Source organism: Atta colombica, unplaced genomic scaffold (assembly GCF_001594045.1).
Source record: "Atta colombica isolate Treedump-2 unplaced genomic scaffold, Acol1.0 scaffold110, whole genome shotgun sequence".
Taxonomy (NCBI): Eukaryota; Metazoa; Arthropoda; class Insecta; order Hymenoptera; family Formicidae; genus Atta; species Atta colombica.
This window is the reverse complement of record NW_017259196.1, coordinates 203,741-227,758: the sequence shown is the minus strand read 5'-3', so window position 1 is coordinate 227,758 and position 24,018 is coordinate 203,741. Positions and strand designations below refer to the sequence as shown.

Genomic DNA, 24,018 nt, shown 5'->3' with positions numbered 1-24,018 from the left:
TATATATATATATATATAACAATAATAAATTTGTGTATGATTTATATATTTAATTATTATACAAGTGATATTGTATCAAAAATACAAGCCTTCTCAGCGATGGCCATGCACATGGCACATCTGACACATGCGGAGGACAGGTCGATATGTATCGTGCCGCATGCATCTGCAATGCAGGTCCCGTACGGGATTATTTGAACTATTCCAAAACCGGTAGATCTGCAGTCGCAATGGGGATCAACGGTAATATTTGTATCCGTTAAAGGATTATAACGAATGGGGGTGGCACAAACACATTCGTCATCGCTCCGATGAATACGCGTTTTGCTGCGCTTGCTAAAGATACAGCCTTTCGAGGTAAATGCGAGTAATAGCAGAATCAGCAGTGTCGCTTTCGCAGGCATTGTCCTAATTCCGTCATATCTTCTTTGAGAGAACGGATTCAAAACAAATTCTGGTTAAATTAAATGCACTACAAACGAAACGGAGCAAAAAAATAAAATCTATTTCAAGTAATTGACAATTAAATTAGCAATTCTGATACGTTACATCATCACGGACAGCTGAAGCACGAAAACATATAATTTTTTAATAAAAAATTCATAATAGAATTCCACCATGAAAAAAATATAAACAAGAAAATAAAATTGCTTCATATAATTAGCTAATTTTGACGCATATATTATAAGAATCTTAATAATAAAATATAGATAGCTGAAGTATGGAAACGTATAATTTTCCAATAAAAAATATATACGCTGCAAAAGAAATTTTTTACAGGAAATCTAAATATAATACTCTTTGCAAAAAAAAATTGTTTTTAATAACTATTGCAAATAATTTCTCTCTCCTGAATTTAATTTAATTAAATTCACACTGAGATAAATATCATACACAATTCCTTTACTGCGGAAATATCTTTTTTTTATATTTATATATTACAAACAATAAATAATGTAATTGCTAAATAAAATCAGCTAATTACACTGTAAGAAATAAATTGCTTACATAAAATGCGTCCAATGTACAAATCCAAATGCGAATAAAAAAATACAATTATTAAATTAATTTAATCATTAATTAGCATCATAATTAAATTTTAAATTAATTAAATTAAATATTAAATTAAATATTAAATTAATTTTAATGCCAAAAAAAGATAAAGAACAATATATATTAGAAATTTTATCCTAAAGCAATCCTGCCGGTCGAGTTAAATTAATCAAAATTTGCTCAGAATCACCCAAACTTTTACCAAAGTAAATTAATTTTAATCTTAGTTTAACTTACTTTTTGTCTTTTTCTAATTATAAAAATTAAAAAAGAAGAGTAAATTCAATCAAGATCAAAGTTAATCTATAGTAGTAGAAATGGACAATAAAGAAGCTTGTGAGAAAATTTTTAATGCGCGGCAGTATTTAAACAAGAGCAGTGCAGCCAACACGAAACCAGCAGCAGTGCAGTCAACTCGTCAAAAATCAAAACGAATAATCTCGTAACTATTCGTCATAACCTCCTTGATGTTTATGCATCCTTCGCATCTCGAGAGAATTGCAAAGGGATTATCTTGACGCAATTGGACGCAACAACGATGCTGGCACGTCGGTTACTGTATAAGAAGCAATTGTGGCATGCCTCGTGCGTTTGCGTGCCTGTCCGTCAGACGCAAAACCAGCGCGTCAACCAACATGTACTGGATATGCTTAACCTCGAAATTCGGCTACCGGCCCATCTCAAGAAGCAGCCGCAACGCAAGCCATTCGCCAAAAATCTGTTCCTCGCCACGTTCGATCACGAGTTCATGTACTATTCCGAGCCGCAAACCAAGGACAGGCATCAGCGTTTCTTCGAATGGCTCCAGCCCATCGAGAAGTATATGTCGGAGTGTCTGGAGGATCCGCAAAGCGTCCAGAAAGAAGACATTCTGGCTCATCTAAAAGAGTTAGGTGTCTTTCGGGCGTGCGTGGACGAGCAGCATCTCGGGCTGAACCTAAACCATTCAGAATCGGCCAAGCTAGTAGAAGTACTCAGCTGCTTCCCTTGGCTGGGATGTTACATGATCAAGAACTACATTGTACCTGTTCAAATCATCTCTATGCTGGCTTCAGAAAAGCAGAAAGCCAAGTATTTACCAAGGATAGCGGCTGGAGAGCTCATTCCCACAGTGTGCTTCACTGAACCTGGAAGCGGAATAAATATATATAACATCATCAGTACAGCTGTAAATTCGGAAAGTGACACACACTGGTCATTAAATGGCGAGAAGACGTTTGTAGTCAATGGGCACGACGCCAATCTATTTCTCGTCTTCTGTCACTGTGGCCATCGCCGTACAATCAGTGATACTGAGGGTTTTCTATCTATACTTCTAGTGGAACGTGATTTCGGAGGTGTTACAATAAAGGATGTTAAGAATCTTGTTGGTCTTCGAAACAGTCCGGTCAGTACAGTTATTTTTAAAGATACCGAAGTTCCAAAGGAGAATCTTCTGGGTGATCTGAAAATTGGATCGAGTATACTAGTAGACATACTCTCTCCTGGAAACAGAAACCTTGCTCCGCAAGCAGTAGGCACATTGAAGGCATTTACAAAAATGTTGACGAGGCACGTATTGCAGAGGAAACATTTAGATAAAAACATGCATGAGTATGAAAGCGTTCAAGAGATAATAGGTAAGATGGCGAGTACTCTATATGGCATGGAGAGTATGTTGTATTATACCACTGGCATAATGGACACATTTGAGAATCAGGATTGCACACTCGAGAAAGCCATGGTGGAGATATATTGTACTAGCGAGTGCGTCGCACGTATTTACGAAGGCCTGCAACTTATTGGATCGCAGAGTTACCTGAGGGAGAATCCTTACATACGAATTTTCGAAGATGCATTGTCATATACCCTGTTCGATGGATATAATATCGATTGCAACATATATATAGCTCTAGTTGGTTTACAACACACAGGCAAAAATTTACGCGATCACATATTTAAGTTACGAAATCCCTATATCTTTCCCGAGTATATATTTAAATGGATCATGGGTAAGGAATATCGAGTACAACTTAAACTTGCTGACCATTTGCATCCGTCTTTCGCATCAGGTAGCATACAACTGGAGAAGTGTATCACCAGATTGCAGACCGTCTCGATACTACTGTTAGAACGCCATGGCACAAATATATCCGAACGACAAATGGAACTGCGTCGAGTTGGTGAATTAGCAACGAGAACATTCGCTCTGATTACTATTCTTTCGCGCGCTTCCAGGGCGTATTGTATTGGCTTGAGAAACCACAATCAGGATAAGCACCTGGCCGACAGTTTTGCAATTCTGTCCATAGACAGAGTGGAGACTCTTGCACAGGAGATTGTATCAGGAGAGTGGAACAATGGTGATAAGTTCAACAAAGAAATTGCCGAACTTATGTACAGTAAAAAAAATTATTTCGCCGAACATCCGTTAAACAGAACCTATTAAATATTTGATAAATTTAGTTTATACACTATATATATATGTGTATGTATAATAGAAAGGAAGATAAAACAAATTAATTCTTAAAACACATTTGCTTAATGTGACCACTGTATTTAAGTAGCATTCGCTAGTCGTACGTTTTTTAATCTAAGGTATTGATTTATCTGTAAATTAGTTTCAATCACTCTACTGTTTTTTTTATTATATAATTAAGATAATCATTGTAAGTAAACTGTAAAAATGTACAATACATATGAATTCGCTCCAAGAAGGAATATACATCGTTTTCCATCAAGGTTTCTGTATTTATATGTCGGTAGCAATTGTACAGTTGTATCTTACACTGTACTTATATATACTAAGATCGAGATGAAAAGTAAAATAAATGCTCTTACTCTAAACTCTCTTCTATCAGACATTCCTAAAATCTTTCTTTTTCAATTGCGAATCACATGTCGCTTAATGTAGCTTGAGATACGTATCTCTGCAATGTCTTTATCAACTCTATTATCAACCATCGCTCGCTACATAGGACTTTTGATGTGTACATGAAGAGGTGGACGGTATTCTTCTACAGACGTAACATGACTAGTCGTCCTAGACGTGTAAATATGAAATTCTATATAGTATAGGATCACTGGAAGAACCTTAGCTTCACTCGTTCAACTTTTCTTATTAATATTTTACAACTATAGTCTTTCAGCTTGAACAACGACATGCTCTTCTCGATATGAATCGGTCGCAGACCAACAGCTTCTAACGCAAGTGTATATTAAAACAGTGCCAAATTCGATTTGAAAATTTCGATCGCTTCTTGGATTTAATATTAATTTTGGTATGATCGTCGGTAAAACTTGCAGCTCAAAAGTCATCTCGTCGCCACAATGCCGACATTTACCGATACAACCGCTTAGCGGATATAACAGTAATGGTATAGAATTGTCCCTTGAATAGCTGAAAAATAAAAGTCATCATATACCTATATAAAAATAAAATAAATACAAAAAAATATATGTATATATTATATATTTTATTTTACACACACAAATGTACATAAAGTGGAGAATAAAATATCATTAAAAATTTTATATATATTATATATATTTAAAAATTTACCGTAACAGCTGCCCAGGATTTCTCTGTATTCTGCAAAGGAAGTTGTGGAACATCTCATCACCATGTTTAGGAATGCTTTTCTCATACTTTTCCACGTCTGTTTCGATGGTTTTAGGATTGCCGGAATCTGGCGTAAACTTAGTCGATGCGTCCGGATTACTATGCTGATATTCGACCAATAAATCTCGAACGTGTTGAGACACATCTATACTGCAATCCTCCTCGTCAACCGAGAGAAATATTTCCACGAACGAACATTTGGTTTCCGCATTCGTGATTTGCAGTGGCAATGGAGTTACTTCGTGCAGTAAACTAATTAAATCACATTGTGGTCGCGTTGGAGTGTCAATGCATACGACTTCACTCTCATCTCCATCGATTTCTGCTGAAGCTTGAGGAGAATCTAAACGACCTACAGCACCTCCGCTAATTGGAGAGTCTACGCTGGCTGGACTGAAACGTTCGAAAAAGAGATATACATACAGCTACTATTATTCATAAATAAAATTGATTTTAATATACACGAACCTATTTGCATTTGGATCATCCACGCGCAGTACAGACAATTCCTCTCGTATATCCTGATCTATTTCTTTACGCAGAGAAAAGTGAAATTGTAACGGATCATTTTCTAACATATTATTCCCATTTTGTTCCGATGCATTATCATTTACACTATCTCCCCAATCGTCTGCATCAGACAACCAAGCTGTCGTAGATGGTACATTAACACTTCCAGAATCGGGCATAGTCTTAGTTTCATCCTCTAGATGCTGTATTCTCAAGCATGTCCAGCTTTCATTTTGATTCCAGCAATTTGAGTTGATACATGCAAATATATATAAAGTCCGATGATACTTTGAGTTATCTAACGGAGCATATAATTGGAGTGCCAAGAGTTGATATAAGCCACAGAGTCTACATTGTGGCGATGATAATGTATTCTTTCCATAACAGTTCTAGGAAACAAATATTACATATATTATAATTATTATATATTATAATTATATATTATAATTATTACTTGTATAATTATATACATCAAGCAAAATAATGACATTTATTAAATAAAATATTAATGGTATTGTTTAAACTATAATCAACATTCGAAAAATGTATATTAAATATTTTTCCATGACAGAAATATCTCATATATCATATGTATAATTATTTATTCATGTATCTATATAATATTTCATGTATTTATATAAATATCATACTTTATTAAATTATAACATTCTCCTAAATGAATGATATCGCAAATTGACCTAATAAAATATTAGTAATCGCGATGGAGGAAACGGCGATTCCTGGAAGGTGAGTCTATCGTTCCCTACTCACCGGATGTCCGCCGATCTTGTTCGTCGTAAAGTTGAGCAAGGACCGGTGCTTGTCTGTAACATACTCGTCCTCGTATCCCAGATATATCTTCGTACAATTATCGCAAGCCATTTAAGTCATTCGATCGTAGCTCTACATTGGAAGACCACGGACGTGGAGCGAGGAACACCTGTACTCTTTCCCGTTTTACTTACGACCGGGACAGCTGACACGCATCAGTAACGCTCGACGCGTGCGCCTTTGTCGGCTCGCACGTCTCCCTTATCGATTTTTTTGAGGCTGCCAGCAGCAGTCGGACATCACTAGAATATTCTCGCTTATGATTTGAAAGAAACTATCGTTTTCTTATTATTGTCTTAGAACAGATACTGTCAATCTGGGATTATCCTGGAATACACGTGCACATGTCATAATAAAAAAAAACCTGTTCCTCTTACTTTGCACCTCCTGTAGTTAAAGCGAAACAGATATAGATTCCGATAACGAAGATAGAAAGAGAAAAGAAAGAAACGCAGTGCAGCAAGCGCAGTCCAAACAAAGTACAGATCTATAGTTAGCTTTTTCTTCTACACATTTATATTTAACATTTCTTTTTTTTTTAAAGATAAAAGATTTTTTTTTAAAGAAAAAAGATAAATTTACATACGTTTTGCAAAACTAAAGAGAATATTATATGTTTAAACTTGGCATTTCTCTGCATTTGCAATATTCTCTCTCTCTCTCTCTCTCTCTCTCTCTCTCACTCACTCACTCACTCACTCATTCTCTGTCAGAAAGAAGGCAAAATGAATATCAAATTGATACAAGTAATAGATTTTATTTTATAAATTCATTAAGTAAAAAAAATGAAAGTTACCAATATGTTTGTTTATCGCTAAATATCATTTTTACTATTTTCTGACTAATCAGTCTCATAGTATGAGTAGGCACAACAGATGTGTATAAAACACAAAGTATATTGTCACTATGTTTCACAGCATGACATTTGTGATATTCGGAACACAAGTATGTTTCTTTAGCCCCGATAAATTTCCAGGTACTCGTGGTTAATTTTGCATCGTTACTCTCTTCATGTTCGATTGACAGCGCGAATGTTTCGACCGCTTGATGATAAAACGTTCGCAAAATATCTAATCTGTGCGATCCCGTCACGCGATTTTTCGCGCATTGAGAGTTTTTACCAAGTACGAATTTTTCTATCTTGTAATTTGCCAGTAGAAATCTGAAAGATTCGTAGAATAGTATAATAATCAATCACATAAAATAGTTGAACAGATAAATAACTTTTTTTTATTCCAGTTACCCAAGTGTTTCACTATCTAAAGAGACCGACATAGGTAGGTTTCGTGGATAACACTGTTCAACAGTACATAATGCATCCATATTGCTCTTCCAACATTGCATAGCATATCTCTCAATTTCTGTTAATTCTGGATTTGGTCCACATAATGCCAGCACTTCTACGTGATTAATTAGAGTTACAGATACCAATCTAAAAGCTACCTAAACAAATCGAAGTTATAGTTAAAGTTATATATAATTAGTATATAGTTAAAGTTAAATAGTTATATTTATAAATTTTATATATAATTATTCACATATACTTTTAAGTTTATTTTTTAATTTTAGAAAATATAAAAATATATGCACACATTTCCTTAAAAATACTTACGTTCGAACTTTTACGAGGTAAAAACACTGGAATGTCTCGCGTGGTACAAATACTCTCTGAAGCAATTGCTATTGTTAATAATTTTCTTTCCACAGGATCCAATGACCACCAGCCTTCTGTAGCAGCTGCTACACAACCATGCACCAAAACGCATCCATACATCGAGTCCAGACATTCCATAAATCCCTCTAAACAAGTCTTGAATACGTATTTTGAGTATCATATGTAATTTTGCTGTAGCTGCAGTTTAAAACTAATTGTCTGAATAGTACACCATTATATCGATAATTTTTTTCGAACTATTGTCCAAGTGCAAAAAATTGTAGTTTCATGCATATATTATTGCATTGATAGTTAATTTGAATAATTATGAAACTATCAGTGTCAGCATGTTATATGTGAATGAAAAAATGTTTCAAATAAAAATTTATAGGGTGAAAAGGATCATTAGATAACTTACTTAGATTTTGGATCCGAGGCCTACTTCGGATCCAAATAAGTTTTGCCTTCACTGATTAGAATGTGTTTCGAAATCAGAACTTTTAGTACTATTTTTGAAAGAAGATTCAGCGAAAAATTACCACAAAAAATTTTATTTTTTTCTAATAAAATACAAATTTGCAATAAAATATAAGTGTTTCTATAAAAAAAAAAATTAATCTGAGTCTTATTGAATCCAAAGTGAGTCCAAAATCTAAATAGCCCTTATTTTCCCTCTTCAAATCCTACAACTTTTATTTGAAACATTTTTTTCGGAAATGCATTATTTTTTGAGATGTTGATGTCTAAAATAGAACGCCTTGTATATTAGTGCAATGTTCAAACAATTAGTTTCATGATTGTAGAGTAAGATGGCATAATTTCAAATGTAATTCTGAACAAAATAAAATTTGAATTAAATTTTCGAGATTCAAGTATGATAACTCTTTCATTATGTGGAAAGGACTAAAGGATGCCGAAAAAAACTTGAACTTTGAAAATCAGATTTAAATTGTGTCATCTAATACCATGTTCAAAATTATACCATCTTACTCTATGCAAGAAGTACCTGAAGCAAATGATTTTCCAAAGATATGATGCATTCTGTCATGTTAATCATATCGGTTTTCGTAGAAATTTTATCCCCTATGTCCAAGCAGTCCATTAGTTTATCAATAATAGGACTGCAAAGACGCATGTCTTTCTTGAGTCTTTCTATATTTTTAGTATTCTTTATCTCATCAATACCAGTGAAGAGAATCATTGCGCCAAAAGTGGCGTCCAAAAACTTGTCCAGCACATATTTTGTTACTCCACTCGCAATTGCTATTAGTATGATACATCGTTCGAATTCTTTCCATGCTACTGTCACGTCAGGCAAATCCGTACTCAGTAGAGTGATGTCCTGTGATTTCAAAAACATGTGAACTCCATTGAGGGATGCGATTTTTGAAAACGTCATCTGCAAATTATTATCAAATCTAAGACATCTAAATAAAACAATAAAATGAAGGCTTGTAAAGCATAAAAGCAAAAATACAAGCAAAGAAGGTGTAAATATAAATATAATTTATCCACTTATAAACGAATACTTGAAATTAATTAACTAGAATATTCAAAAAGTATCCGGTATTATTCGGTTTACACTTTATTACTATCCGATTGGATAGTCGGATATCATTAGTATCCGGAAATATATCCCATTGAAATTTTATATCATTAAATTGTTGAGTTTTTATTATAGAAATGTTCTATAAATAAGTATGTGTATTCATAATGCTATAATATCTTATATATTGTTGCAAAATTACAATTTTTTCTCTACAGTTATCATCTGTATTGATACAGTCCTTTTTGTTCCCTTTTTTTTTTCTTACTGAGCTTTTTTTTTTTAAAGACGTCCTGGAATCTAATTGGAAAATATCGGATATTCTATGTTCTTTTTGGATATCCAGTACTCGTATTCGGTGCATCCCTAGTTAAAACGTACCATTGTCTACCATTCATGAGTAAATTATTTATATTTACGAATATTATATATAATATTATTAAGTGTGGGAAAAAGTTCGTGGCGTTTTTTTAATTCTAATGGGAAAAACGCCATTTTCCCACACCTAATATTTATTCTCTATATGCATACCGTGTTACTATCTCCCTTTTGGCGTGAAAACAGAGGAATTCCTCCAGAAGAAGTCAAGCACATAACGTGTGCCGACATTCTCAAGTATTGTGTTGAAAATCGAGTTTGATACTGTAAGTATTGTTCTCGAGTGCTTTAAGGCTACAAAAATCAATGTTCTAGACTTAAAAATCAATGATCCAATCAACGATTATGTACTCTCTCATGATGTCCAGCAGAAAATATTGTATATAATTAATATCGTTATATTTTGAATAAATGAATAAATTTTTGTTTTTTTTCTAATATTCTATTTTTTCATATTTTTATTGGCAAATTACAAAATAAAAAGATTTGTATTTGGCAAGAGCTCTTAGTGCACAAAAAATTGAATTACAAGCTACATATTGGTATTCTAAGAATTTTCGTGACATTACTTAGAACTGAGTCTGACAGTTGATTAGCTATTTGATGAAAAATTTATGACTATTTTCCATAGTTTAGAACAATTCAGGTTCAATTCACCTGAGTGTCTTCAATCATTTATTAGATATTGACCAAATTATTTGGCACAAAGCTTAATTTTCTCACCTTTTCATTAAGATTTTGTCAAATAATTTTATTAAGCTTAAACTAATTTCTTTCAAGGAGTTTGACACAAAACTTTTTCCTTTCCTCCTAAATAATTTCATATATTACTGCTTCTCTCAGCAAACTGAGACTTAACTTTCTATAGTTTCCGTATTTTTAACAATGCTTCTTCCTTTAATCGATTGCCATATAAAAAATAAAGATTTAAAAAGCGGCAATCATTTAACATAAAACTTGCAATGACAATTATTTGATAACTTTTGTTTCCTTTTTCTTTAAAATAATTTTATTAAGCTTCTTGGAGTAAACTTAGAATAACTAATAAATAAAATATGTTTCCACTTGTTATTTCTTTCTTAGTCCATTATCATTTTACGAATGCAAACAATCAAGAAAAACTAAATAAAGGAAATAAACTAAATCAGGTGATAAGACAACCAAACAGTTTGTTGTTCGGTTTTATTTTTTTTTTTTCACTGATAGTCATGATTCAAAAATAGCTAGTCGCGAATATGTACCATTCATTTCATTCATCTGTAATCTTGGGCTGTGTTCTACTTCGGGTATATCCACACAAATTTTCATAGCGCATAAGCGTATGCATAAAGAAAACTATCCAATCGCATTTATTCTGTAGACGCACATAAAATGTGTCCGTTTATACAGCTATGCAAGTTGTGTGGATATACCCTTCACAATGCTCGTGAAATCATGGTTATGTTCCAAAATTGACTGCCAGTACTAAAAATCTATAGTGCACGTAATGTAAATTGTAGCATTTTCAGTGCTGGCAGTAAATTTAGAACACAGCCCATCCTTGGCCTAGTTTCCATCGAAGATTTAATCCGAATCCGAAAAGAATGTAAGGAACTCCGCATAATAAAAGGAATAGGGAACAGAGAACAGAGAATAAGAATTTTAATTTATCAGAAATCATGTATTGTTTGAATACACAGTTTCTGATAGATTATGAAATTCTTATTCTTTATTCTCTGGGTACTATCAACGCGATATTGCAAACGCTTTGAAGCGTTTTTTAGTTGGTAAATTTGTAAAATTCTTTCTTCTAATTGGTCCATTAAATACTTCAAAGTATTTGTGACGAGATTTTGACCACAGCCTCTATTCCCTGTTCCTTTTATTGTGCGGAGTCCCTTATCCCCACCCAATCGAACGACAGGGGAATGTTCGACTGTAGTTGGTTGGTTCTTACATTTTAATTCGGATTAAACCTTCGGAAACTAGGCCCTTATCGTTTATTAAATGTTAAACAAGGTCAAATGATGCTCGCGAGTAAATGGAACGCAGCCCTAGTTGATTTTAATCGTTTCAAGCTTGCGATTGGCTGATCCGACTGTCTGAAACATGGCAGAATTAGGTTGCGTCAAAATCTCACTATAAATGCTTTGTAAATGATTTGAAGCGTTTGGTTGACCAATTAGAAAAAAGAATTTTACAAATTGACAATCAAAAATTGCTTTAAAGTATTTGTAGCATTGCATTGACCGTATCCTTAATTTCATGGTCTGAAACACAGTATAACTAAGGGACACTCTGTGTCGGCAGCTTTGATCTCTACATCTAATCATGTGAGCATCCATGTTAACGTTTGAAAAATCCAGGACCGAAGAGGATATAATGCCCCTTAAGTAATAATGTAATTCTATACTAAAAAATTTTACAAAAATACTAACTAATGAACAAAATTCATTCGAAAATAATAAGAACTAGTAAATAAATCAAATTTATTAAGTAATTATTATTAAGTAATAATTATGAAACAAACATTTTTATTTAGTTATTTCTCGTAAAAAAATATCAAAAATATAAATTAATAATATAAATTTTACATAAATATAGATATAAAATAAAAAAAATATTATATTTGTGGTTTTACCTAATTAAACATAATTATAAAAGTATATTAATAAATAATTATATTGTATATTGTATATTGTATTATGTATATTTTTAGAAATATTTATGGCGCATCTCTTAAATTGTCTTCTTTTGCGGATATCTGCTCACGGGATATGTACGTTCGTTATCTTGCATTTTATTGGATCCGGCCCAAAACAAAAGTTGCAGCTACACCTGCGCGAACACGCATTTTTTCGGTGAGTGTCTCTACTGGTCTACTGTGGTCTAAAACATCCTGAAATTCGTTAATGATTTCCGCTCTATCGTTCCTCGTCCAGCGGCGGCGGCGGTAACGACTTTCGGCGTCTGGGTTGGAGACCGCGGACACGGCCGACATGGTTTTCTGCGCTGTGAACCCCGGTGGATCCGCTCTAATCGATTGCGCGGTCGCAAACAGCGTTCTCATTTGAAGAATCAACCGATACGTCTCCTTCCTATCCGTCACCCCCGTCGGTCACCGCGGCGATCACGCCGATCGGCGACGAGAGAGATCTATCAAGAGGCCAGCAGCGACAAGTGAGTAATACCGCTGGACCAAAAAGCGAATAAATTTTCGAACTCGTTGGCGCGTAAACCCATTCATCGCGCTGTTTACTCTATTCCGCCGACGCATTTTCGCGTGTCATCCTTGCCATACAAACTTACGCGAATCTTTCCTGCCTATGATAGGAATCTACCTTCTGATCCAGGATGTCTGGCATCTCGCTTCTTTGACCGCCGCACGTCTTGCCGTCGAAGACAAAAATACCGTTATGGCCGCGTTGTTGTGACCACTTATTTATCATTTGCCTCTCGATTATTTATTTGACCTCGTCTCGACGGGATTGCGCGGTCAAATAAAGTCGCACGCGCGAGGATGATTGGCACCTGCTTCGAAAAAGCTTGAAGCATCGATCTTTATTGAATTACATGAGATTCGTATTGTTATGGAGACAAAGACCAATTCACTGTGGCTTCTATCAGAGAGAAGCCTAAGAGATTCTCGTAGGATAATGTCCACGTTTTTCTCTTCCATAGTATTATGTGGATTAGACAAGAACAATTAAAGTTGATTATTCATCCTTATCTAATAGTATGGAAGAGAACTGTGAAAACATGGACATTATCTTACGAGGTTTGGCACACGAAAAAGGATGGGATATCTTCTTTTAACTTTCTCTCTACTTGTACAAAGAACATGTGAACATAATTATATGTATTCTTAATTGTTCCTATCTGATTATCCGAGCTTGTTTTGTTACTCTATTTGGCACAAAAGCAATATTTTACCTGCCCATTATTTCGAATGTTTGAATAACATTATTAGTAATACAATAATTAATTTTAACGAATTATAAAAATTATAATTTGATTGAAAATTTCATTATTAGAAATTCATTGTTTCAAAAAGATTCAAAAATTATTTCAAGTAAAAAAATCCACTTGACATTAACTAACAATAACATTACTTTTTATAAACTGCCCAAATTTCTTGGGTAGTTTATTTTTTCTCTTTTGTTCTCCAATTGGAGAGATGAATGATGCAAAAAGTTCAGTAACATTCATTCCAATCTTCAGTTAATAACAGTCGAGAAAAAAGAACAGGCTTGTTGACATTGAATTAGTGTTAATTGATGTAGTTGCTGAATTTTATAATCATTTTTTTTTTACAATCACAGACTTAATAATGACAGATGTAATGGTATGCAATATGTATTACATTACATTTATATTGTTGAATATGAAATTATAACATTGTTATGTTATTATTAAGTTTGATTTTATCAGTGTAAAATTAACCTTAATTTCGATTTAACTGTATCTTTTTCTAAATCTTCTCTTTTCCAATTCTAATACATTGAACTGAAATTAGAGACCCTATGACTACGTTCAGCAGAAAAAGCAGCTTTGCAATTGTTAGATTTTTTAACATAATTTATTTATACATTTAGATCCAGTAAAGAACTAAGACCAATCATATTAAAGAGTTTTATGACAGTTGCAACACCGCTTTTTTTGTTGAACATACTCTATAACAATCTGACCACTAAACAACAAATTTGACATTGGCACAATTGGCACATCGTTTTTGTCAGTTGGAAATTTTTGTTACAAGTTAGAATACCTAGAATGAATAAGATAGTAAAAAAATTGTGTGTGTGTGTGTGTGTGTGTGTGTGTGTGTGTGTGTGTGTGTGTGTGTGTGTGTGTGTCTCACTCTTATTTTGACAAAATTGGCAGTAGCCAGACTCTGTTGTAGGGTTTTATATTTATAGTATTAGGTTTATTCGTGTCACATACACCTACTTTCTCCAATCGTAGCTCCTACTCATTCATTCAAACGCGCTCGTTAAAGTAGAAGCTGTTGTAGAAACATGTTGGAGCATGTTGAAGTATGCGATGCAAACAAATTTCTTGTAACCAGTCTTAGCGAATCCGAAATTCATGGGGAAAATAAGAAAAGTCTTTAACTAAAATTAAAGTTAATCTTACATTGATAAAACTGGGCCTAGTTAGTAAACAGTTACTAACTATTCTATTTTTTTTTTAGCAGCAAGATGACACCAGAAGGATATACACGCGTTTATGTGGGCGGGTTGAATGAGAGCATCAAGAAGGAAGATCTACAAATGGAGTTTGAAAAGTATGGCAAGTTGAACAAGGTGTGGGTAGCGTTTAATCCACCGGGCTTCGCTTTCATCGAATTCTTCAACATGAACGAGGCCGAATTGGCTTGCTGCAACATGAACGGCATGGAGATTATGGGTGCAAAATTGAGAGTGGAGATTTCCCGGGGTAGGGGCCGTGGGGGCGGTAGGGGCGGTGGCGCGGGTGGTTTCAGAGGAAATCGCGGGGTTGGCAGTAGGGACTTTGGCTCTCGGGGCGGCACTACTGCGGGTTACAGAGGCAGTACTTACGCAGATTATGGAGGCAGCTATTATACAGGCAGGGGTGGCGCAAGTAGGGGCAGAGGTCGTTATGGAGAAGACTATATGTACAATCGCAGCAGCGGGTATGTTACGCGAGACGGATATACACAGGATGTCTACGGTGGTAGTAGCGGGGACACTGGCGCCGACTACTACACCGGGAAGGATACAAGCACAGCGAGGTATCGAAGCCGCTCTCCCGCCGGCCGTGGCAGGTATTGACGAGAACCCATCTAAATTGATATTGAACTCGTGTCACGTTTATTAGCAAGTTCTTTTAGCTCAAACGTAACAATCTTGTGGGAGCTAGGAAAGTACGATCAGAATTCCATTAGACTATAATCAGGGATGAGATTACTTTTTATAATAAACGATTTGGTGATGACGTTGCAATTTTTTATGACTGATAACTAACACAACTTTTACACAACTAAAATTGTGCTAAGATTGGAAAAGTAACTTTTTATATTACGTGTTTATTTAATAATTTTTATTTGAAAAAAGTTAAAGTAAAAAGTAATGTGTTACAAATGGCCAGTTACTTTTTTCAGTAACGGGTGACTTTTTCAACTTGTTACAAGTAATGACTAAATTATTTTTTCATCCTGATATTACTGTTGCAGTCATGAAAAAATTTGTTATCAAGTCATTATTATAACAAAGTAAATAAGAAAAGCAACAGTACAAGTATGCGTTATCCCAACCCTGACTATAATTCTGATAATAGATTCTGATGATAGATTCTGTAAAGAGGCATCTCGTGGCGTATTGTGATTCTACGATCTTCGTATTCGCTCACGGGTATGCGATGTAAACAGATATTTGAGTTTTACACTTAAAAATTCGTATCATTTAAAAGATTTTTGGGAAAGACTATTGAAATGAAAAGAACATTTTTAATGATTGAAATTTAGGAGAAATTCTAAGAATATTAGTTATTATGATAATGAAAAACTAGACAATCGCGTATAAATATATACAAAAAACTAGACACAGATAAATATTGTGTCTGAAAGAAATATTTAGCTCAAGGCAAAGCTTAAATGGATTAATTTACAGAAACCAATTTGATGCGATTCCGCATCTATCTATTTTACACGAACAATTGTTGCTTTCGGTCTATTACAAACTAAATATTACAAACTAAATATGGAAGAATTCTACAAATTACATAAAAAGATTTTTATGTGCATGAAGATCAATCCGTTGCTATCATATTAAATATGGCAAAATCATTTAATTGCATGCACAAAAATATCAAGCTACTGTCGGCTCTCAGTCAATGGGAGTCAAAAGGGGGCGAAGTAATGTGACAAACTGTTTTGCACTTCCATGTTCACAGTCATCGTCATCTACGTGAATGCACATAAAAGAACTACGCTGCGTCTTGCCAATCTGAACTGCGGGCCGATCAGCCACCCGCCTCGACGACTTCATTTCTGTCCAATCTACACAGCGACCTGTATATAAACAAGAACTACCATTGCAGTTTGCGCTGTGCAATGTTTTCCGTGCATTGTCCACTTCCATACAACCCGTGGTCGCTGCCGGAGAACATTTTTTATGATTAAAAGACTCGAAAGTTCCCTTGAAAAAAAAAAAACATTCTTCACATTCGAACACGAATCGTGAAACACGAATCGCGAAGTGCGAATAATATTTGAAAAAATAATTAATAGAGCTATTAATCTATAGAGATTATAACACACTATTTGCAATCATCATTTTATTTTAAACCGAAATCTATCGTGGGTTATTTTAGATCTCCTTTCTTTACACATTTTAGATACGTAGGATTTTTTGTGGTCCTTGGTTTACAATTATAATACAGAATTCATGATTCATTTGCGTACATATAATCCCACCGTTAAAATAGTAGCATCTCGTAATTTTGTTGATTTGCTTGGCTTAGCTATCATTATTTTCAGCTTTCCGATAAGTTCTGAGATTGCGGTACAACGGTTCATAATCTTGTGAATATCATTCTCACGTATTTAGAAACGTGTGCTCGCTTAACGTTCTATGAATAGTAACGATTTTATATGGAATCGGAAAGGAGACAGTAAATCGCGCCAACACTAGCCAAATGCAAACTGCTGCTCGCATATAACAATTAATAACGTGTAATCGAAGAAGAAGAAATAGATATATAGTAATGTGTAATATATCTTGAGAATTTCGACGCACAAACGACGAGATCAAAAAATTGCTTGCCAAAGCGATTCGCATCGAACATGATATATCTTCCACCTCGTTTTTGTGATATACGTGCAGAAACAGTGCTGCATTTGGAAAGAGATGTCCGAGCATCAATTTTTGTCATTTCAGATGCTCGTAAATAAGAAAGTGATAAAAATAGTGGTAATGATGTATATTATCTCCACTGTAAAAGATGGAATTGGAAATTGAGATATTAAACGATTTGCGCTCACTACTGACCGCCACCCTCTGCCTGCCTGCCTGCCTGCTTAATTGACTGACCGACTGATTATTTTTTCAGTTTATTATAACATAGTCTGATATTTTTTTCGTCACTTCACGAACAATTTATTTTTATCAAATACGTTAGTTAACGTATATTCGGAGTTTCTATGATAACATACATCTTACAAGCAAATTTCCGTGTTATTAGATATGTTATTTTTTATGTGATATTGTGTTTGCGCTAACGTTCTTCGTGCATTTTAATACTTTAATCAAAACAAATCTCCTGACGGAAAAAGAGAATTTCTCGGAATTGACTTTAATCCAGATATAAAATTTGGACATATGTAAGTTCATTATAAGTTGAAACCATTCACGTAAGTATTTTAATAAAAAAGAAGAAATTATTAATATGTCAATTATTAATATAATTAGACAACTTAACACTAAAAATTAAAGACTTCAAATTCTTATATAATTTTCATAAATTAGATCAGGATAGATTTTTTTTAGGCAATATTCGCATTTCTAGGTATCTCAATGCTTAATTCTCCAATTAATTTTCTTTCTTATTTTAAATAAAACAATTTGATTCAAAATTAAATACAATTTTTATTTAAAAAATAGAAAAATAAAATATCTAATTATTATATAAATATTTAATATATTTAGTATATTATTTGAAATAATATTTCTTTATAAAATCTATTTGACAGTAATAAAAAAAATATTTTTTTAATTGATTATATAATATATTCAGAACTTAATTTATTAATGCTTTAATTTTAATTGTTAATTTTATTATCTAACATTTTTTACGCCATCAATTATTTCATTTATATTAATTTTATAAATAACCGAAACAAAATTTTTAATGACATTCTGTGTACGCACGTGTATATGTATGACGGCAAATAGAGAGGTATAGTATTGTATTTTTTATTTTTAATTGTTTTTCATACAAAAGTATATAAAATTACATGACTATCTTCTCTCTAGTTACTCTTGGGCTGTTTTCCATATTCAATTTTACATGTATGATACAAAACTTAATTATTCATTCATTGTTCATATGTATTTGAAATTTTGTATCTTACATTTTTATCTTATAGAAGCTAAGATGTTAGATCTTCTGTCTGTATTCTGGAAGATTGCACGGATCAATTGTTTGACTTGTGGAGCAGTGAACTCCTGTGCTAATGGCCCTTTTCCATTTCCCCATCTGAGTTCGATTTGTTTCAGTGACGAATCAAGTAACTTAATCAACTCCAAAAATTTCGTCCATTTACGTACATGTTGTTGAATTTGTTGATTCTATAAAATGAAAATGCTAATTGATTAACATTAAACGGAATAATATTCTTATGGCTTAACTTTTACAGGAACCAGTTGGAATGCTACTATCTCGAGCAACTTTTTATCGTATCAAATGTATGACATTAAATGCAATAAAAATCTATGTCATATTAAACTTTTCGTATACAAATATACTTTATTTTTTTGTATTGTGTTTTTTGTGCATTATATACTTACAGGAAATATCTGCGGCATTCGTTTTACAACCATATTAAATAAAATTACCAATTCTTCTGCGACTTTAACTGGAATATCTTCGGCAGATATGATCTTCATTATTAAATCATCCATCATGGAATTTGTTATACATCCTGTGATGTAAAAAAATTAAAATATTAACATATGACAATGAAAAGAATCTGATGAATAGAAAAACTAACCAACGGCTCTACAATAAATATTTATAGGCAACACATCCAACCAGACAGTCTTTAATAGTTCCAATTGTCTGATGCATTGTCTTAATGCACGTTCGGTGCTAGGATCTAATTGAGGCGTTTGGCTTAATCCTGAGAAGCCTAATTATAAACATATTTTAGCTAAATCTTTTTAATTTCAATTTTTCTTCGTAGCTAATATAATATATAAGTAAATCAAACCTGAATCCTTAATGATATCGAAGATAATATTTCTTTGATATCTCATGTGATCTAGGAAGGATTGCGACCCAACATCTCGAAGTATCGTAACCTGATCCGCAAATGTCAAGTTCAATCTTTGGACAATTTTTGATAACCTGTCTCTGTATTCGTGCGCCAGTGTAAGCAGATGATGGGCGAGATACATGCAATTATTGTGAAACAAAGCTAAAACATAATTGCAATAATAATTACGTATATTTATTTTATTCATGCTAGAATTAATTTATTTCTGTTATGTGTCATTCTTACCAACTTGTTGCGGTATTGTGTTTAAAAACTTTTTATGATGCTCGGGCACTAAACCAGCATACATTTCGAATACGTTCCTACATGTATAAAATAATCTAACAGCGCAAGCATCCGAACTATCACAAGCTTCGTCCAATATCATTTTCGCTAATTCTAGTGTTTCTTGTGCACTTTTGCTAAAATAAATTGGGTATATTTAGTATCACAGAGCACTAGGAAAAAGTTGTCAAAATCTGAATTCATAAAATTCATATTACATTAATTACTATTAATTAAATGTACCTTATTTGACATTTTGGTAGATAAAATGACATATCGCTTAACTTCTTTTCAATAGATAATTCGTAGTCGTTCTCGAACGCTTTATCTATAAGCTTAGGCGGTTCCTAAAACAATCAAATGCTTTTCATTATTGACTAGTATTCAGAACACACTATGTTGCACAATGAGCTTATAATTCGTTACATATGCTAAATCTTAGAGATAAAAACATGTTTTGAATACGCCTATAACTTCTCTCTACTTTATTATTATTTTAATATAATAACAGTGAAATGAATACCTGTGGTTCGTATCGAAGAGAATCATGCAGATCTTTTCTCATTATATTTCTAGCTTTGGCTAGTAAATCCTGACATATTCTATTAATGAAGAGTTTATCAATGTTATTTGTGTACTCTGATAAGAACAGTTGATCCTCGGAAAGGAATCCTGAAATTATATGTCATTTAATTTTTTGTATTATATAGTATATATACTTTTATCTTATTGAATAATTGGACATAAGTACCAATTACTACCAAGTAGTTTTGAAATTCATTAATTGTTTCAACTACAGATTCGAAATTCTTCAAATCTGCATTAGAAGTTGGAATGGTGTGAGAGAGGCAATCTGTTATCAAAGGATGCGATAATTTTTCCAGTAGATGTGGTTGCAATCTTCTCAGGAAAGATTCGTTATCTACTATCAGATTTAAATGTTGATGGAGGAACTTGAAGAGTAGGTTCAAGTTATATAGTACACCTTTGTAACATGGCATCTTTTTTTTCTCCAATATCTCTACAGTAAATACTCTCTCCTTGACGACGTATACTGAACAGTGATCATAAATGATAGGTTTAATTATATAGTCCATCAGTTTTGTAGAAAATACTTCTAATTCATTTTCAAGATGATCCATAATATCCAATCCTTGCATTAATTCCTGTATATCATCGTATTTGTTTTTAATAATGATAGAGTTAACTGTTTTGCTTTCCTTCATATTGTTGCTCCAGCAAATTCGATCATGTAAGAGGTCAGAAGCTTCCATCAAGCATGAACGAAAGAGATTGCAGTATTCATCCTTAATTGCCGTATATATTTCGAGTTCATGCAGGAGACTATGAGGAGTATTCAACAGAGATTGCATTTGCTGCAGAGTTTTGGCAGTATTGACATACTGTTTTTCCTTCTGTGCCATTTGTATAGATTTTATGCATTTGTGTAGGCTTATCAGTTGATGGGACAGTTGCAGGCTGATACTAGATTCCTTCAATGTTTGAGAGAGTGTCTTCAGCTCCTTTGTTGAACTAGACAATTCTATTTTGATCTATATGATAAATGTAATAACATTAAATATCAGTTTTATCATAACATTTAGCATGATGATATTGATAAAACATACTTGATCATTTATTCTGCTTTGCAAAATACCAATTTCCTCTAACAGCTGTTCTGTCTTTTTAACCAAGTGTACATCTCTTGTCAACTTTGAACTAAACTCAACGTAATTGTCGTCCATAAAATCTTTAACTTCATATTCTAATTTTGTTATTTCCTTTTGTATCTCAGTGATGTTTTTCTGAAGATCCGCTTTCTCAAGTTTACCTGTGTGATAAGAAAAACTGCTTAATTATATATTTTATTATTAATTTCATATATAATTACAAGTATAAATATATTGTTTGCAAATATATTGTCTACATTTCTGACTACAGAAAAAATTGTATTCGTAAGACAGAATTGCATTCGGTATTCACCAATGACTGTCCAATGTCCATTTCTATGAATATAGATTAACTTGAATCTTGATTTGACTTACTTATATTTTTGTAATTTAATTTTAAATTTTAAAATTAAAAAAAGATACAGAATAAATTAAATCAAGACTAAAGTTAATCTTATATATTGAGAGATAAATAAACATTAGACAAAGATAAAAAGTAAATTAAATCGAAAGTAATTTATTTGTAGAAATAAACATTAATCAATACAAAAAGTAATTCAAACAGAGTTAATCTATACTGATAGATAAATGGGTCTAATTATTACAAATATGACAATTTGTAAATACTACCTGCTGTAGCCAGTACATTCACTAAGAACGAAGTCATGTTGTAAGAGAACCTTGTGCAGAATGTGGCAGGCTAAAATTTAGATGTCTTTTCTGTCAATCGTTCGAGCGTTTACACTTAAAAAAAGCACAATTCCGAAATTGTTTCAGATCTTCTTCTTCTTATTATTATTCCCTTGCTTGGTTTTCTGAACCAAAAAAAAGGATCATCAATATTATGCGGTGAATTTGAATCATATGCCAAGTCTACAATGAATCGGAAATCTTAAGTCTGATCTACAATTGCGTAAACGTAGTTGTAGTTGTAAGAATTAACCAATCACACTTGAATATGAAAAGAATATCCGATTGTGATTAATGAATTGTTACAACTATGGCTACTTACAACTACGTTTATACAATTATAGATCGAGCTTTGTGGGCCTTCTAATAAGCCATTAATCATAAATCAGAGGTCAGAAGTTAAAAACTGACGACTGTGATTAATCAATTTTTAGAAGGCTCATTAATTAGTTTTAACCTAAATAAGTGACTACGATTTTTTCCATCTACTAGTTGTTAATTGTATAGAGAGTCGTTTAGCTCGATTAATAAAGAAAGGAATAAAGTCAAATTTGATCAGTCTTAAGAAAATCGATAGTCTTAATCATACGAATTGGCTGTTTGATCAATTTCACCGATTCGCCAATTTTAAAGGATCCTCTACATAGAAGTCGTGAATGGTTGTGGAGTCTTAAGGCGTAGGAACCAATCACAATTAAATATAAGGAGAATACTCGATTAAAATTGTCAGTTTCTTGCGACTTAAGACTCCATGATCATTTATGATCTTCTATGTAAAGAACCCTTTAGAATTACCGACTACTGACTCATTGTAGACCCGGCAATAGACCCGGTTATAATAACCTCTGTGAGGGCTCTTAGAGGCTTCGTTTTTGCTCTATCACAATCTTTTAGGTTGACGTCCCCAGAGTCACCTTCTCTCGCAGCTATGAGAGTCGGGACTCCTCACATCAACTTCGTTCAGAAGTACAAATCGTTACAGTAATTCTCAATTGTCCCAGATCGACGATTATAACCTTAATTGGCCGTACTATAGTTTATAGGAAATTTCGAAAGTCAGTTTCCAATCTTATCCTTGGCGATGTTCGACTAGAAGCGAAGCTGCGAGGATCAACTCAATAAAATTAAAGCATTTGATATATATGACGGAATAGTTGTCTTTAATCGAATCAGTATCTGTCGATTACATGCGGTTACGTTTCACATTTTGCAAATATATGTTATAGCTGAGTTAGCTCATGTCATTCGCGTGCCAGGCATTTTCAGTGGTAAAAGAGAACGAGTGATAAAAGAGAGGCGTTACGTCCGAATTTTAATTACATCATGTCAACCAAATCGTCAAAAAGATTTTTAAAATTATTATAAATCATTATAAATTTGAGTTAAATGTTATATTTAAGTGCAACACAGATCATGGGATATAATACTTTCCCACAAGAGATACAAATTGACACAGAGTTATCTTGCCCTTGTTTGATAATCAATAAGAAACAAAGACAGAATGATTCATGTCATTTGTGCCTCTGCTGGAAAGCATCTTCATTGTCATCCTTGTTTAACATTAAAAAAAAACAAGAATGTAATGATACATCGTGTTATCTGTGTTGTTTATTGGAAGACATATAAAGATATTTGCAGATAATTGCTAATATATAACAATTCAACTGCTATTAGTAATTTACTACTGATAAGAAATTTGTTCGAAAATTATATAGGAGTGCGTTCCAAAAATTTGACTCTGTCAACTCCGAGTATCCTTTATCTTTATTCAACATTTAATGACCAACAAGCTTAAAATATTATAATAAAATCGAGTTGAATTTT

At 33.2% G+C, this 24,018-nt stretch overlaps 6 protein-coding genes across 8 annotated transcripts in view; 2 read left to right on the top strand and 4 right to left on the bottom strand.

Annotated features, from left to right (window-relative positions):
- LOC108693824 overlaps positions 1-404 on the bottom strand; it is a 1,521-nt gene extending 1,117 nt beyond the window's left edge. The window contains exon 1 of the mRNA XM_018202976.1: positions 90-404. Within this exon, the coding sequence (XP_018058465.1) occupies positions 90-404 (315 nt within the window). The remainder of the gene's footprint in view (positions 1-89) is intronic.
- Positions 405-1,518: 1,114 nt separating this feature from the next.
- On the top strand, positions 1,519-3,577 carry LOC108693902 (acyl-CoA dehydrogenase family member 9, mitochondrial-like). Its single transcript, XM_018203101.1, has one exon. The coding sequence runs from the start codon at positions 1,592-1,594 to the stop codon at positions 3,479-3,481; it is 1,890 nt and encodes a 629-aa protein (XP_018058590.1). The 5' UTR covers positions 1,519-1,591; the 3' UTR covers positions 3,482-3,577.
- A 76-nt stretch (positions 3,578-3,653) lies between these two features.
- LOC108693904 (programmed cell death protein 2-like) lies at positions 3,654-6,182 on the bottom strand. The gene is made up of 4 exons (XM_018203102.1): positions 5,936-6,182; positions 5,123-5,553; positions 4,595-5,047; positions 3,654-4,432 (listed from the first exon to the last, which is right to left on the bottom strand). The coding sequence occupies exons 1-4, from the start codon at positions 6,044-6,046 to the stop codon at positions 4,168-4,170; spliced, it is 1,260 nt and encodes a 419-aa protein (XP_018058591.1). The 5' UTR covers positions 6,047-6,182; the 3' UTR covers positions 3,654-4,167.
- A 605-nt stretch (positions 6,183-6,787) lies between these two features.
- On the bottom strand, positions 6,788-10,564 carry LOC108693857 (protein fuzzy homolog). 2 transcript variants are annotated; one of them, XM_018203026.1, is made up of 6 exons: positions 10,297-10,564; positions 9,727-9,867; positions 8,656-9,048; positions 7,608-7,805; positions 7,239-7,438; positions 6,788-7,157 (listed from the first exon to the last, which is right to left on the bottom strand). In XM_018203026.1, exons 2-6 carry the CDS (start codon positions 9,802-9,804, stop codon positions 6,788-6,790), a joined length of 1,239 nt encoding a protein of 412 aa, XP_018058515.1. In that variant the 5' UTR covers positions 9,805-9,867; positions 10,297-10,564. The 2 variants fall into 2 exon arrangements, with proteins under 2 accessions (XP_018058515.1, XP_018058514.1); XM_018203025.1 differs by lacking the exon at positions 10,297-10,564 and having other exon boundaries at positions 9,727-9,990.
- Positions 10,565-12,511: 1,947 nt separating this feature from the next.
- Positions 12,512-17,556, top strand: LOC108693836 (RNA-binding protein Rsf1). Of its 2 annotated transcripts, none has more exons than XM_018202988.1 (3): positions 12,512-12,732; positions 14,750-15,340; positions 16,468-17,556. In XM_018202988.1, the coding sequence occupies exons 2-3, from the start codon at positions 14,754-14,756 to the stop codon at positions 16,493-16,495; spliced, it is 615 nt and encodes a 204-aa protein (XP_018058477.1). In that variant the 5' UTR covers positions 12,512-12,732; positions 14,750-14,753; the 3' UTR covers positions 16,496-17,556. The 2 variants fall into 2 exon arrangements, with proteins under 2 accessions (XP_018058477.1, XP_018058476.1); XM_018202987.1 differs by having other exon boundaries at positions 14,747-15,340.
- A 960-nt stretch (positions 17,557-18,516) lies between these two features.
- On the bottom strand, positions 18,517-23,219 carry LOC108693850 (centromere/kinetochore protein zw10 homolog). The gene is made up of 11 exons (XM_018203008.1): positions 23,038-23,219; positions 22,135-22,319; positions 21,463-21,665; positions 20,586-21,387; positions 20,358-20,506; positions 20,078-20,181; positions 19,796-19,971; positions 19,505-19,711; positions 19,286-19,423; positions 19,083-19,216; positions 18,517-18,863 (listed from the first exon to the last, which is right to left on the bottom strand). Exons 2-11 carry the CDS (start codon positions 22,169-22,171, stop codon positions 18,651-18,653), a joined length of 2,163 nt encoding a protein of 720 aa, XP_018058497.1. The 5' UTR covers positions 22,172-22,319; positions 23,038-23,219; the 3' UTR covers positions 18,517-18,650.
- Between the last annotated feature and the right edge of the window lie 799 nt (positions 23,220-24,018).